General features: G+C 42.6%; 1 protein-coding gene and 1 long non-coding RNA gene across 3 annotated transcripts in view; both read right to left on the bottom strand.

The window, feature by feature from the left end:
- Positions 1-14,566, bottom strand: part of LOC117363487 — a 180,484-nt gene that overhangs the window by 57,477 nt on the left and 108,441 nt on the right. The gene's annotated exons all lie outside the window — the stretch shown is intronic.
- On the bottom strand, positions 6,633-9,315 carry SSTR1 (somatostatin receptor 1). The gene has a single exon (XM_033951282.1). It carries the CDS (start codon positions 8,914-8,916, stop codon positions 7,798-7,800), a length of 1,119 nt encoding a protein of 372 aa, XP_033807173.1. The 5' UTR covers positions 8,917-9,315; the 3' UTR covers positions 6,633-7,797.

Raw genomic sequence — 14,566 nt, 5'->3', positions numbered from 1 at the left:
TTTAACCAGCCAGGAACCATTCTTAGTCAGTTAAATAGTGCTGAATTCTGGGCGGCACCTGTGGTGGTTTAATTTAGGCCCCAAAAAAGACTCTCCTAGATTAAACTGCTCAATGATACACATAGTAGCTGAATACAGCCATTATCCATATAGTTGGTGACATTCAGCACATGTATATTCAAAACTGTTAATAGGGGAGTTTGTGGTGCAGTGGTTAGCCCTACAGTCTCAGCACACTGAGGTTGTGGGTTCAAATCCCAAACTGTTCCCTATGATCCTGAGCAAGCCACTTAATCCACCATTGCCTCAGGTACATTAGGTAGAGTGTGAGCCCACTGTTCTGCCTAGCCGTACCCTACAACAGGCCAGTGCAAACCTTTTGACAACCCTTGGAATGTGCTACCGGAGGAAGTGATCAGGCAGAGTACGGTACAGGGATTCAAACAGAGACTGGATGGATTCCTGAGGGATAAAGGGATCGTGGGATACTGAGAAAGCTAACCAGAAAATAAATGTAGAAACCCAACCAGGTCGTGCAGGTGCAAGACCGGAGGGCTAGGACTTTGATAGGAAGATAGGACTCAATTAGGAAACCAAGGAGGCATGGGGGCACCTACTGGTGATTTAGACAGGTCGTGACCTGTTTGGGCCGCCGCGGGAGCGGACTGCTGGGCAGGATGGACCTATGGTCTGACCCAGCGGAGGCACTGCTTATGTTCTTATGTTCTTATAAAGAGAATAGAACAACAGAACAAAACCAATGTTAAAACTATATATAACATTTATTAGTAAAGAAAAGAAAAGATACATCACTGTAGATAGAAATTGCAGCCTTTAGTCTCTCACAAACTGGGTAGCCCTTTAATGGTCATACTAGGAGCCATTTCCATGGAAGGGGCTTCTGGCAAATGCATATGTTCACTCTGCAAATGAGCTACAAGCTATGTTGTTAAGCTCGTAGCTCATCTAGGGAGTGAACAGGTGCATCGCCCAGAAGCCCCTCCCATGGAAATGGCTCTTAGTCTGACCATTAAAGGGCTCCCTGATTTGTGAGAGACTAAAGGATGCAGTTTCTATCCACAGTGATGTATCTTTTCTTTTCTAATAAATATATGTAGTTTTAATAGACGTTGGTGTATATTGTTCTATTGTCTTTATAGAAAACCAGTGGGTTGTCAAAAGTTTTGCACTGGCCTGTTGTAGGGTACAGCTAGGCAGAATACCCACCAGGACAGATAGGGAAAAATGCTTTGAGTACCTGAATGTAAACCATTTAGGCTATAAGTTGTATATAAATACTAAACATACGTATATTTATTTGTCTGGATTTCACTCACAACCTTTTTCAGAGGTAGCTTAAGGTGAGTTATATTCAGGTACACTAGGTATTTCCCTGTCCCAAGAGGACTTACATATCTAATTTTGTACCCGAGACAAAGGAAGCTTAAGTGACATGCCCAAGATCACAAGGAATGTATGTACAGCAGTGCTGAACATGAGTGTTTTGGGGAGGGGGGGGGGGGGTTACTGCTACAACTGACATTTAAAAAACAGGCTGACTGCCAGCTTTCAATTCTAGATTGTAACCCCCAAATATGGCACTCATACATACACCAATGCATGTAGCTGATGTGTATGCACAACTTAATTTATTAATTGGTCTAATCGGCACTGGTAATCAGCAATTAACACTTCACAATTTATGCTAATTGGCACTAATTAATAATTACATGCACAACTGAGAAAGCACGATTCTATAAATAGTATTCGCCAGTTTCAGTGTGCAGATTTGAAAAGGGATCAGGGATGTTCCTAAAAGTTATGCATATTGTTATAGGACACACCAGATATATGCACAACTTAGGTTTTAGCTGGCCTAAATGAGTGCGTCTAACTTATGCAAAGCGTGATGCTATAAAAGGTATGCACACCTTGGCGCCATTCTAGTTGGTGCCAATTGTTTAGATACTACATATAGAATTTGGGGACGTATATAATCCTTGGGAGTCACAGAAATAATTACAGTGATCAAAAGTAGAAATGCAGTGAGCATCAACAGAAATTAAGTAAAATTCTTTATTTCTAGTCTTATTTATAAATTTCTGTCTTTGTTTAAAGTTACTAATGTGCTTTACTGTGCTACCACATGCTAACGCCGTTAACTCACATTATATTACTTTAAGCTACATTTTTTTTTTTTGCAATAAGGACTAGTTCCAATCAGGCCTTCGCCCTCTCCAGTCTACAAAAACTGCTCTTGCTAAAGTCTCCAATGCCCTGCTCCTGGCCAAATCCAAAGGCCTCTACTCCACCCTCATTCTCTTTGATCTGTCTGTGGCATTCGGCACTGTAGATTACCACCTATTCATCAATCTACTGCCTCACTTGGATTCTAGGGCTCTGTTATCTTATGGGTTTTTTCCTATCTTTCTCATCCTCTTCTGCCATTCCACTATTGGCCGGCATACCACAGGGCTCTGTCCTGGGACCTCTTCTTTTCTCCAATAACCAGATAACCAGAAATTGTAATTTATTTGCCTATCCAAAAATTACTGGTTGTAAATACAGGTCCTTTCTGGATAGGACTTTTATGTTTCAAGCAAGTAAGCAGCAGTCCCGGCTGGGTAATTACATCAGTGGAACCAGACTGTCCTACAGCACATTTCGGAAAGAAATTGAGACTGTACTGTTTGATAAATTCATTTCCTAAATAGAAATATATTAATAACAATTAATTTTACTTTGACTATTTTTAGGAAATATCTTGTACTCTTGCTATTTATATTTTGTACTTTGCTGACTGTCCAGCTCTCTTTAGTGTAAACTGCCTAGAAATCATCTGATTGTGGCAGTATAGAAGAATAAAGTTAAGTTATGTTATCTACTCTTTCTCCCTTGGTGTTCTAATCTCATCCCATGGCTTCTAGTACCATCTCTATGTTGACGACCTGCAAATTTACTCTCTGTGCTTGAAATTTCTATGGGAATCCAGGCCCAAGTCTCAGTCTGCCTGGCTGACATGGCAGCAAGACATCCAGGTAGCAATCTAAAATTAAACATGGCCAAGACTGAATTCTTTATCTTTCCTCCTAAACCTGCCTCTCCCCTTTCCCCATTTCTGTTTTGGTAGATAACGCTCTCATCCTCCCTATCTCATCGGCTCGCCACATAGGAATCATCTTTGATTCATCTCTTTCCTTCTCCTCATATATTCAACAGACTGTCAAAACTTGTCGCTTCTTTCTATATAGCATCACTAAAACTGGGCTTTCCTTTCTAAGCATGCTGCTAAGACCCTCATCTACACTCTCATCACCTCTCGCCTGAATTACTGTAACTTGCTTCTTGCAGGTCTTCCGCTAAGTCGTCTTTTTCCCCTTCAATCTGTTCAGAACTCTGCTGCACACCTCATATTCTGCCAAAGTTGCTATGCTCACATTACCCCTCTCCTCAAGCCGCTTCATTGGCTCTCTGTCCACTTCAGCATACAGTTCAAACTCCTACAAGTGTATTCACTCTGCAAATCTTCATAAGAGAGGAGAGTTCCGCCCCAGGAACTCTGCTCATCAGGCAAGTCTCTCGTCCGCATCCTTCTCCTCTACTGCCAACTCCTGACTCTGTCCCTTCTGTCTTGCTGCGTTGTATGCCTGGAACAACTTGCCTGACTCAGTACGTCGGGCTCCATCTGTGATGATATTCAAATCCAGACTGAAAGCCCACTTTTTCGAAGCTGTGTATAAATCCTAACCCTACCAACTTGTAAACCACCATATTTGTTTGTCATTTCCTCTGCAGTCCTCTACCCTCTGAAGGAAAATCCCTCTTCATCCCTTTGTATTTCGCTACATGAGCAGCATATATTGATTCACCATTTTTGGCCAATGTGTCTGTCATAAATAGATCATAAGCTCTTTCGATCAGGGAGTATCTCTTGCATGTTTAATGTACAATGCTGGGTGCGTCAGGTAATGCTATAGCAATAATAAATAGTAGTAGTAATAGCACATGTTAAAAACATTAGCATATGGTACCACAGTCACATATGTTAGTACCTCAAGTTGTTAAAATATTACTTTGGCAATGCATATGCAAACAGTCATATCAACAAAATTTCTTTGAATTTCATTTTAAACTTATTCAGGAGACAAAACTTAAAGCAGAAAAACACATAGATATGCAAACGAAGTTGTACATTCGCTGTTGGCCCATGAAAATAAAACTTTTTTATTCATATGTTCCAAATGTGACTGTCTCTAAGAAAACATGATGTACAGTCACCAGAAAAAGAAAGAGGTTTAACTGAATTCTAGTAGAGCAACGAATTTGTAGTATGAGTATAATAGTTTGAACCCAATCCTTTTATGTAAAAGCAATTAAAAAAAAGTTGCAGAAGTTTGAAGATGTGACTGCTTATGGACCTAGAGAGAGCAGAGAGGGAAACAAAGTACAAGCCACAGAAGGAGCAGAACAAAAAAAGCACAAAGGGCTTTCCAGACAGTTAAACTTGGTTTATTGATGGACCCCTCACAGGCTGTGTTTTGGCATACCCACCTGAGTCAGGGGTCAATCTATAAAGTGGTTAGACAGCACAACTATCCAAATTAAAGTGAATCCCTTTTTCTGAGGCTGAATCTTGTCCATAATTGACTATATATGTTTGACTTTACTTTGGACAGTTGTACTGACTAACCACTTCATAGATTGACCCTTGACACTTTTAGACCTATGAGATGAAAATCGGACAGTCTCAGCATTTTGGGTTCACGACTTTCATGTTTCTTCCCAGAGATAATCACAAATGCTATAAAGATAGTATTGAGCCAACTCTCTGACTGAACAGCCCAATATCACCCATATAAGAAGGGGCTGGCTTTGGTGTGGGTGAACATGGGTCAGAAATGTATCTATTTAGTGGTGATATTTAGCCATCATTCCTCAAATTCTATAAATGGTGCTCAAAAATGCAGAACAAACAAAAAAATTGACTGCAGCCAATCATAGAGCGACGCGGGACCAAACAGGAAGGGCAAAGGTCATGCTCCTACGTTGTGTGTTGCTCTGCAAAGAGGCAGTTGTCCAGCAGGAGACCATGCTGGACCACCACCACTTAAAAAAAAGTACAGGGGGGGCACACGGTATATTCGGTCCATAAGACGCATCCCCCTTTCTACCCCATTTTGGGGGGTGGAAAATATGTGTCTTATGGTCCGAAAAATACAGTACATACCCAGCTTTAAGCCAGACCACTTATGCAAAGTCTAAATGAGGAAGCTGCATTTGTAAATGCAGGAATTCCATAAAGCGAGTGCAAGAATAGTGGGAATACCCCTACCTCACCCATGGGAAGCCCCCTTTTGCAATTACACATGAGAACACTTGGGCACCCAGTAATAGAACAGCGGCTAAGTGCACTTTCAGGCTTAACTACTGTTTTGCTCCCATTTTGGTGCTTAACTACCATTATCTGCAATTACTGCGCCTAGGATTAGGAGTCTAATTGTCAACCTAATGTATATCACACTATGTAGAATTATCCCCTTACAGGGGAATTGTTATCATGGTGCTTAACATTATGCACTGCATCTGCATCAAATTTTTCAGCACAGAAAAGCATTCTAATGGATGCAAGGTGCTAAAATTGAGCAGGAACAGCAGATCTGTGCAAATATATATACTTAAACGCCCATTTAAAGAATAGCACCTAAGTGTTTCCACACGGCTCTGCAAAGGGGACGTAACTAAGGGAGGAGAATGTTCCCTTTATACGCAAGCAGTGTTATAGAATAATAGGTACCCGCGTCCAGCTCACACACTGGGATTTACCCTGGTTTCAGTTGGTGAAATTCCTCATGCTCAAAGCGGATCCCAGCTCTACGGGTTGTTCTATAAAGGGTGCCAGTTCCAAAAAGCCTGTTATAGAATTCCATTCTGCGCTAATTTTTTTTTTTTTTTAGCACCAATTTTTGAGCACCATTTACTGAATCCAGCTCTTCGGGGGGGGGGGGGGACGCTAATTCCGTTAGCGTGCGCCAATGCCCATATTCTATAAATGGTGCCTTAACTTAGGCGCAGGTAGGCCATTGTGGGATCATCCCATATTGGAATGCGCCAAGTCTTTTTCTTAGTGCACCCTAGTGTAACAGCCCCTAAAAGTTAGTCCAACTAATAAGAATCAGTTCCGAGCTTTCTATTTTCTACAGGTGTGCAGGTAGAAATTCTACTTTTGTTCGGTTTTTTTCCCCATTTTGTTTCTTTTCATGCACTAATAAAAAATAGAGTCCATCATGGAATAAGTGTGCATCATTTTATAATAGTATGCACTCGATGAAATGAAACAAAATGAAAAATACACATCCATCTTCCTTGCTCTTTTTTATTCACAGCATTCATCGTACTTCATTCAGATAAGGCTAGGGAAGTTGTGGGCTGCTACGCCGGTTAACAGAGGAGAAAATGCTGAGCACTGGGAATTTCTGTATTCTTCTCCCTTCCCTCTTTAATTAGGTACGACAGATTCAACTGATGGTTGCATGGAAACTGAGTCTCAGATATGTCAGAAGACTTGGGATTGAAAAAAAAAAAAAAAAAGAGCAAAGTTCAACAGATATTCACCTAAGATAGAGAGCCAGCACAAGGAGTTGGTCATGCTCACCCAACCCAATCTCCCCTCTCCGACCTTCACCTGGCCCCAAATCAGATATTCCATTCTCTATCCCCACCATAAAGAAAGAGTGGAGATAGGAAATGTGGCCTGTGGTAATGTGTTTCCTGGCTAAGAAGCTATAAATTGACCCTGCTGGTTTGGACTATAAGCTGGCACATTTGCAGATAAAATACATCCATGAGAAAGGTCTCCATCATCTGACAGCCTGCCAGGCAGAGCCTGTGACCACTAAAAGCACATATTTGAAAGCGTATTATTAGCTTAGTGATTGCTTTATACATTAGTTGCAAGCCTTGCCTGGTTTTGTTTCTCATTACTGTAGGGCAGACAAGTGGTCAAAAAACAGGACTTCTTTTCTTTCCTGCCCTTGCAAATTCTCCCCATGCCACGCTGCACATTCGTCCTTTTTTTTTTTTTTTTAAAGATTTCATTTGTTCATATGTTTATATACACTGTTATATTTTTTTAAAAAAATATGTTAACAAGACAAACAACTGGAGTTTGATCTCTTAGAGAGCTCAGCCTCCCCCTCCCTACCTGAGAATATAAGGGATTGGTAATATTTTTGTATAATTTGCTATCATAACACATCTTAGACTACAGGCTTCTCCGTCAGTCATTCTCCCCTACTTTTTGACAAGTCCCTAGGATCCCAGGGCTGCATCCTGTGATATGCTACAGTTTGATTTCCATTTAAAGCCATAAGGGACAGTAAAAAGCATACTTGAAAGTAGCCTTAGCAGTATCATTGAACCAGATCTTCCTACAGGGAACAGCTTCTAATGCAAAGGCAAAGCACATTATCATACTGCACCATTCAAAAGACAAACAACTAGGGAAAGGGAAACAGAAAGAACAGAAACAGCAAACAGGTTTGGCTGCTCAAACACAAAGAGCAGCGACTAAAGGCCACATGGCATGGGCAAGGTTCATCCTTTACCCTGCACTTTACATTAAAAGCGTGTGTCATTGCAACCAAATGAGAAAGAACCAATGCTATAAAGAAAGGCAAAGAAGTTGTTTTGCTGTGTTGTTCTTATTAGTATCTGCCTTTGCTAGTCTGCATTTGGCATATTTCCCTGCCCATTGCCTCTCGGGCAAATGTTCTGGCTGGCAACATGCCTCTTCCCCTCTTAGAGGGTGGTAGTCCTGGACGTGCAGGTACCATTCCTGTAAATACTGCCCGATTCCAAAGTATCAGGTTGGAAATCTTCTACACTATATGCTCGACTCTTCAGGGCAGTGGCGTAATAATCGATTGGCTCTTCAGTGGCATTGTCCATCCAACTTAGACAGAGAATCCTCTGGAAAGATCTCTTGAAGTTGTCCGAAAGAAAGCCATACAAGATGGGGTTGGCACAACTGTTGGCATAGCCAAGAATGACAGACAGCTGGCTGATGGTAGCATCGTCCTGCTCTACAAAGACATTCACCAGTTGTACAATGTAAAAGGGCATCCAACAAATAACAAAAACCATCACCACCATCATGACCATGAGGGTGATCTTCCTTTCTGATTTCTTGCGCTGCTGCCAGCCAGCCTTGAGAGCCACCACCCTCAACTTGACAATAATGAGAATATAACACATGCAAATGGCTATAACAGGAAACAAAAAGCCCATCAAGAAAGTGTACACCACAAAGACCACCAACCATCGTTGGGTAGGCTCTGGCATCAGCATATTGCAAGCGATAGTTCCGTCAGTGTTCACCGCTGTATTGGAAAAGATGATGATAGGCAGGATGATGAGAATGGATAGCATCCAAACAGCCATGTTAACCATTTTGGCTATGGTAGGTCTTCTGTATCTGGCAGCCTTAATGGGGTGCACCACAGCAACGTACCGATCAATGCTGAGCACTGTAAGACAATAGATGCTCGTGAACATATTTATGGCATCCACGCTGAGAACTAGACGACAAAGCAAGGACCCAAAAGGCCAGTGGTGCAGCAAGGTGGATGTGACCAGGAAGGGCACACTCAACATCAGCAATTCATCGGCTATGGCCAAATTCAGAATGTAGATGTTGGTGGCTGTCTTCATCTTAGCATACCTTAGGATGACATATATCACCATGGAGTTGCCACATAGACCCACCAAGCACACTACAGAGTAGATGAAAGAAATGAGGATCGCACTGCTTTGTGAATAGTTCAGAGTGCCATTCTGAGATAGGTTACCCCAAGAAGAGTCCATGCCTCGATCTATCAAAAGACTGAGAGGGAGAGAAGCTGTCTTATTGGGGAGCATCTCTGAAGCCAGGATGCCCTTATCTGAGCAGGATCATTTAATTGCTCTTAATCCTCTGAACTCCTCGGGGCTGCATCAAATCAGGCTGAGCCCAGTTCCCGCTTTGCATATCTTGTTCTCCCCACTCCTCTTTTCCCTGGCTCATCTCTTTTGCAGCTCTTTGGCTTCTTTTTCCTGTCATCTGAAGGACAGAATTGCTGCAGGGCTGGAAGAGTAAGTAGCAGGCTCCTGACAGTAGCTAAGCTATGGTTAGCTGAGAAGATGCTGCTGCTGGAATCATTGCTTGCCTTTCCTATTGCATCCTGCCCGTTGCTTGCTGAATGATTCAGAGCTTGCGGCACGTCAGCAACTACGAGAAAGAGAGAGAGAGAGAGAAAAAAAAAAAAAAACACTAGCCAAACCCACAAATGACAAGGTAAGTTGAAGGCTTCAGTCCATCCCAGAGGTCTAAAAAGATCTAAGCATTTCATCTAGCAATCCACTATAGATTCTATAGAGCCCTGTTTGCTGGCACTTAGAGCTCCTTCTGGAAAAGCAGATTGTGCTGTAGCCTTTTGCTCTTTATCGTCTAACCACCCCCCTCCCCTCCCCCCACAGCTTTCTGGGTTTTTCATTTTCTAAAAAGCATAGTAGCAGTCGAGAGTGCATTTCATATGGGCACTAAACAACAAAATCTCTTTCGCTCGCTGAGCTTTTATGTTATTTTCTTAATCTGCAGCGTTTTTCTACGATACCTTTTATGCTGCATTTTGGGGAATTGCGGCTGTGAAGGTGAGAAGTTGTTTGTGTTGCCTGCCTATGTATGGCGAAAACTTCAAGCGAGATAACTGTGTTAGCCTGGAACAGCAAAACCAACAGAGGCTGTTGGCAATTTATAGACTAACCGAGATAACGAGGCATGAGCTTTTGAGGACAGGAGTAGCTGTTCATGCCTCAATGAATTGGTTTGTCTGCAATGCTGTCAGTAAACCCCTTTTCAAGGGGAGTTAGAGGGGACCTCCAACCTGAAAACTGCACTTCTGAGAGAAGCTATAATTCCACAATGAGCATGCAGTACTTGTAGCAGCATTAAAATAAAAAGTTCCTGGGACTGTAGGTTGGGGGGAGTAAACCACATTCCCAAAACTGTATTTAGAAAATGTACACAAGGATATGCACTGTAAAAAAAAAAAAAAAAAATTACTTTGTTTATCAGAACCAGGATCTTTTTTTTTTGCACTCGGGGTAGTTGTTCAGAATTAACCCCCCTCTCCCCCCCCCTTAATACACAAACACATTGTTAAAAAATTTGAGTTCTCAGTTGTGAGGATAGCGGGAGGGATTTTTTGTTTGCATGTTTATTTCTCACCCGCCCTTATCCAGGGTGAGTTACATATTAACATACAAAATAAAATATTTACATTTATCGTACAAAAACACTTCAGAGGCGCACTAAAACAAATTACATGCAACAGCAGCGCTGATTCTCCTCAGGACCTGCTGTGACCAGATGACTATCAGTCAAGGTGAGGGTTAGAGTACTCAGCAGTGTCTCTGGACAGAAATATGGAGTGGGGAGTTGAAAACAGAGAAGAAAGCAATAATGACATTTCTGTACATCATACCCACCAGCATATCACAGCTGTTCCTCTACATGTAAGCCTGTATTACAAAAAAAACTACACTGGCTGCCGGTGGAAGCAAGGGTCATTTTCAAGTTTGCCTGCCTCTGCTTCAAAACCATAGCAGGTTCATCCCCAATCTACCTGTCGCACCATTTTGAATTCCCAGGCACCACTTGCACATGTAGTGCCTACCTGTTTGCTTTCCCATCCTTAAAGGGCTTTATCTACAAGAGATTCCTTGATAGATCATTATCATTCCAAGCATGCAAATGGAATAAATGTTTAACCAACTTCATTTCAAATACACCTTCCTACCAAACTTTCAGGAAATCAATTAAAACCTATCTCTTTGATAAATTTCTGACTCCTTTCCTGTCTTGTATCTTGGAAATGCTTCCGGATAAGTCTTCACTACTCTTGGCATGCTAATGTAAACTGAAAATCTATTTTTTTTTTTTTTTTTGTAACATTGCTGTCTGTATACAGTCTCTTCCTTTGTAAACCGCTCTGAAACGCTTGTGGTATTGCAGTATACAAAAAATAAAGTTGTTATTATTATTTACATAAGTTGTAAATGACATTACAAGAAAAAAAAAGTTCCAATGGTGTTCTATGCATTAATAAGTTTCAAATTTCCCCCAGCCAGTCATCAAATAAAATTACAGCAGAATCCCAATTATCCGGGATTCAAGCAACCAACACTCTCACCTAACCAGCAAAATAAAAATTGCTGGCAAAAAAAAAAAAAAAATTGTCCTCCCTCCAGCACCTGAAGCAGCAGCGGCAGTGGTCCTGACTGGACCCCCCGTCCCTCCCTACAGCTCCTGGAGCAGTGACAGCCCCTCTGTTCCTACATACAGCCCTCGAAGAAACAGAAGTAGTAGTAGAAACCGCCCTTTCCTCCCTCCCTCCTTCCCAATAAGCAGTGGCGGCGGTGGTTCTGACCCACCAATCCCCTCCCTCCCTCCAGCCCCAAAGCAGCAATGGCAGCGGTCCTAACTCGCCAATTCCCCCCTCCCTCTCTCACTTTCTCGAAGCTGCAGCGGTAACCAGTCAGCAGAGGCAGCGCTGAAAACAGGCTGTTTGGGGCTGGCTACGAAGAGCCTGTTTACAGCGCTGCCTCTGCTGACCATCTGCTGCTGCTGCTTTGGGTAAATGACAGGGGGGTCCAGGATACCAGACCAACATGGAGGAAGGGAGGGCAGACCTGGGGGGAAGGGAGGTGCACCAGAAGTGGGGGAGGAAGAGTCCAGAGGGGAGACGGATGGATGGATGTTGGACTGATAAGTGTGAGGGGGAGGGAGAGAAGGTAGAGAGAGGAAGTGACCTAGATCAGGAAGAAGTGTGGGAAGGGAGGAACATATGCTGGACCTACAAGTGGGGGGATAAGGTGGGAATGGAGACAAAACTGGATCAGTAGCATGGAATGTTGCTATTCTTTGGGTTTTGGCCAGGTACTAGTGACCTGGATTGGCCAGTGTGAGGATGGGCTACTGGGCTTCATGGACCATTGGTCTGACCCAGTAAGGCTAGTCTTATGTTCTTATAGTAACTCTCACGCAACCAGAAACTACAGTTATCCAGCATCTATCAATCCCCATGGGTGTTAGATAACTGAGAGTTTGCTGTACTTTTACGCCTACTGACCTCATTCAATTAATATAGGACTAAAATCTACATATAGGACTAAAATCTACATTCTATGCAGGATTAGAAGGGATCTCAGTATAAAATGTAACACATTCCACATTCCTCCAACAATGCTGCTATAATACAGTATTTCCTCTTACAAATCACCATGCAAATAATAATAATATAATTCAACCTTCTTGTTTCATTGTCACTTTTCCAAATAACACAGATCCCTGCATAAACATACTCAGAACCTGCATATCAAATTTACCGTAACAACACTAACATCGACAACTCAAATTGCAACAGCCCTACCTACTGTATTAAAATACAATACTTCAGCACCAGCACAAATTCAATAGGGAAAACAGAACAAACAGGACCACTAGGACCCTACATGCTAGCAGGATCCCTCGTTGCCAGAGGATGTGGTAACAGAGGTTAACGTAGATGATTTTAAAAGGGTTTGGACAAGTTCCTAGAGGAACAGTTCATAATTTGCTATTGAGACAGACATGGAGAAAGTCTTTGCTTGCCCTGAGATTGGTAGTATAGAATATTGTTGGTACTTCAGTTCCTGCCGGGTATTTCTGATCTGGATTGGCCACTGTAGAAACAGGATGCTGGGTAGATGGAACTTTGGTCTGACCCAGTATGATTTTTCTTTTGTTTTTATATCTCAGTCACACATGGACAGACCTTCGGCTAGGACTAGGGGGCATGCAATGAAGCTACTAAGTAGTAGATTAAAAACAAAACAGAGAAAATATTTCATCACTCAATATGTTATTAAAGTCTGGAATTCATTGCTAGAGAATGTTGTCAAAGTAGTTAGCTTAGCAGGGTTTAAAAAAGGGTTGATTAACTTCCTAAAAGAAAAGCCCATAAGACATTATTACGATATATGTGGGGAAATCCATTGCTTATTCCTAGAATAAGAAACATAAAATCAGCTTTACTTTTTTGGGATCTTGCCAGAACGCATGACCTGGGTTAGCCACTGTTGGAAACAGGATACTGGACTTAATGGACCTTTGGTCTGTCCCAGCATAGCAACTCCTATGTTCTTATTATACACTAACCCCCACCCCCCCATAACGCAGCTTCCTAAAAGGAGGGGTAAGTGCTTGCATTCTATAACTTACATATGTTAATGACATCAAAAATTGGCATTTATGTCTATATAGAAACATAGAAAGATGACGGCAGAAAAGGGCTACAGCCCATCAAGTCTGCCCACTCTTCTGACCCATCCCATCAAGTCTGAGTGCTAATGACCCAGATCCTTAGTTCGACCCCCATAGGGATCCCACGTGGATGTCCCATTTATTCTTAAAGTCGAGCACGCTTGTGGCCTTGACCACCTGCACCGGAAGTTTGTTCCAGTGATCTACAACCCTTTCTGTGAAGAAATACTTCCTGGTGTCACCATTAAATTTCCCTCCTCTGAGTTTGAGCGGGTGCCCCCTTGTGACCGAGGATCCCCTGGGGAAGAATATATCGCTTTCCGCCTCGACATGACCTGTGATGTACTTAAATGTCTCAATCATGTCTCCCCTTTCTCTACGCTCCTCAAGAGTGTATAGCTGTAGTTTGCCCAGTCTTTCTTCGTATGAGAGACTCTTGAGTCCGGCGACCATTCTAGTGGCCATTCGCTGGACAGATTCAGCTCGAAGCACATCTTTTTGGTAGTGTGGTCTCCAAAATTGCACACAGTATTCCAGGTGAGGTCTCACCATGGCTCTGTAAAGCGGCATTATGACTTCAGGTTTGCGGCTGATGAAGCCTCTATTGATACATCCCAACATTTGCCTTGCCTTGGATGAGGCCTGCTCCACTTGTTTGGCAGCCTTCATATCTGCACTGACGATTACTCCCAAGTCCCGTTCTTCTGAAGTCCTAGCTAGTGTTTCCCCGTTTAAGGTGTAAGTTTTGCATGGATTTCCGCAGCTGAGATGCATGACCTTACATTTCTTAGCGTTGAAGCCCAGCTGCCATGTCGAGGACCAGTTTTCCAACGTGATCAGATCCTGCGTCATACTATCCTTGAGATTGCTTTCACTTACTATATTACACAGTTTGGCGGCGGCGAACAGTGTTACTTTACCCTGAAGCCCTCGGGTCAAGTCCCTTATGAATATGTTGAAAAGGGATGGTCCCAGGACTGAGCCCTGTGGCACTCCGCTAGTCACCTCCGATGTCTCAGAGAGGGTGCCGTTGACCACCACCCTATGAAGTCTTCCACTCAGCCAATCCCTGACCCATGCAGTTAGCTTCTCGCATAAACCCATCGATTTCATCTTGTTTAGTAGTCTACGGTGTGGGACACTGTCAAACGCTTTGCTGAAATCCAAGTATACTTTATCCAGAGACTCTCCCGAGTCCAGCTTTCCTGTCACCCAATCAAAGAAGCT

Source organism: Geotrypetes seraphini, chromosome 7, assembly GCF_902459505.1.
Source record: "Geotrypetes seraphini chromosome 7, aGeoSer1.1, whole genome shotgun sequence".
Lineage (NCBI taxonomy): Eukaryota > Metazoa > Chordata > Amphibia > Gymnophiona > Dermophiidae > Geotrypetes > Geotrypetes seraphini.
The sequence above is the reverse complement of the archived record's forward strand: the minus strand, read 5'-3'. Positions and strand labels throughout refer to the sequence as shown.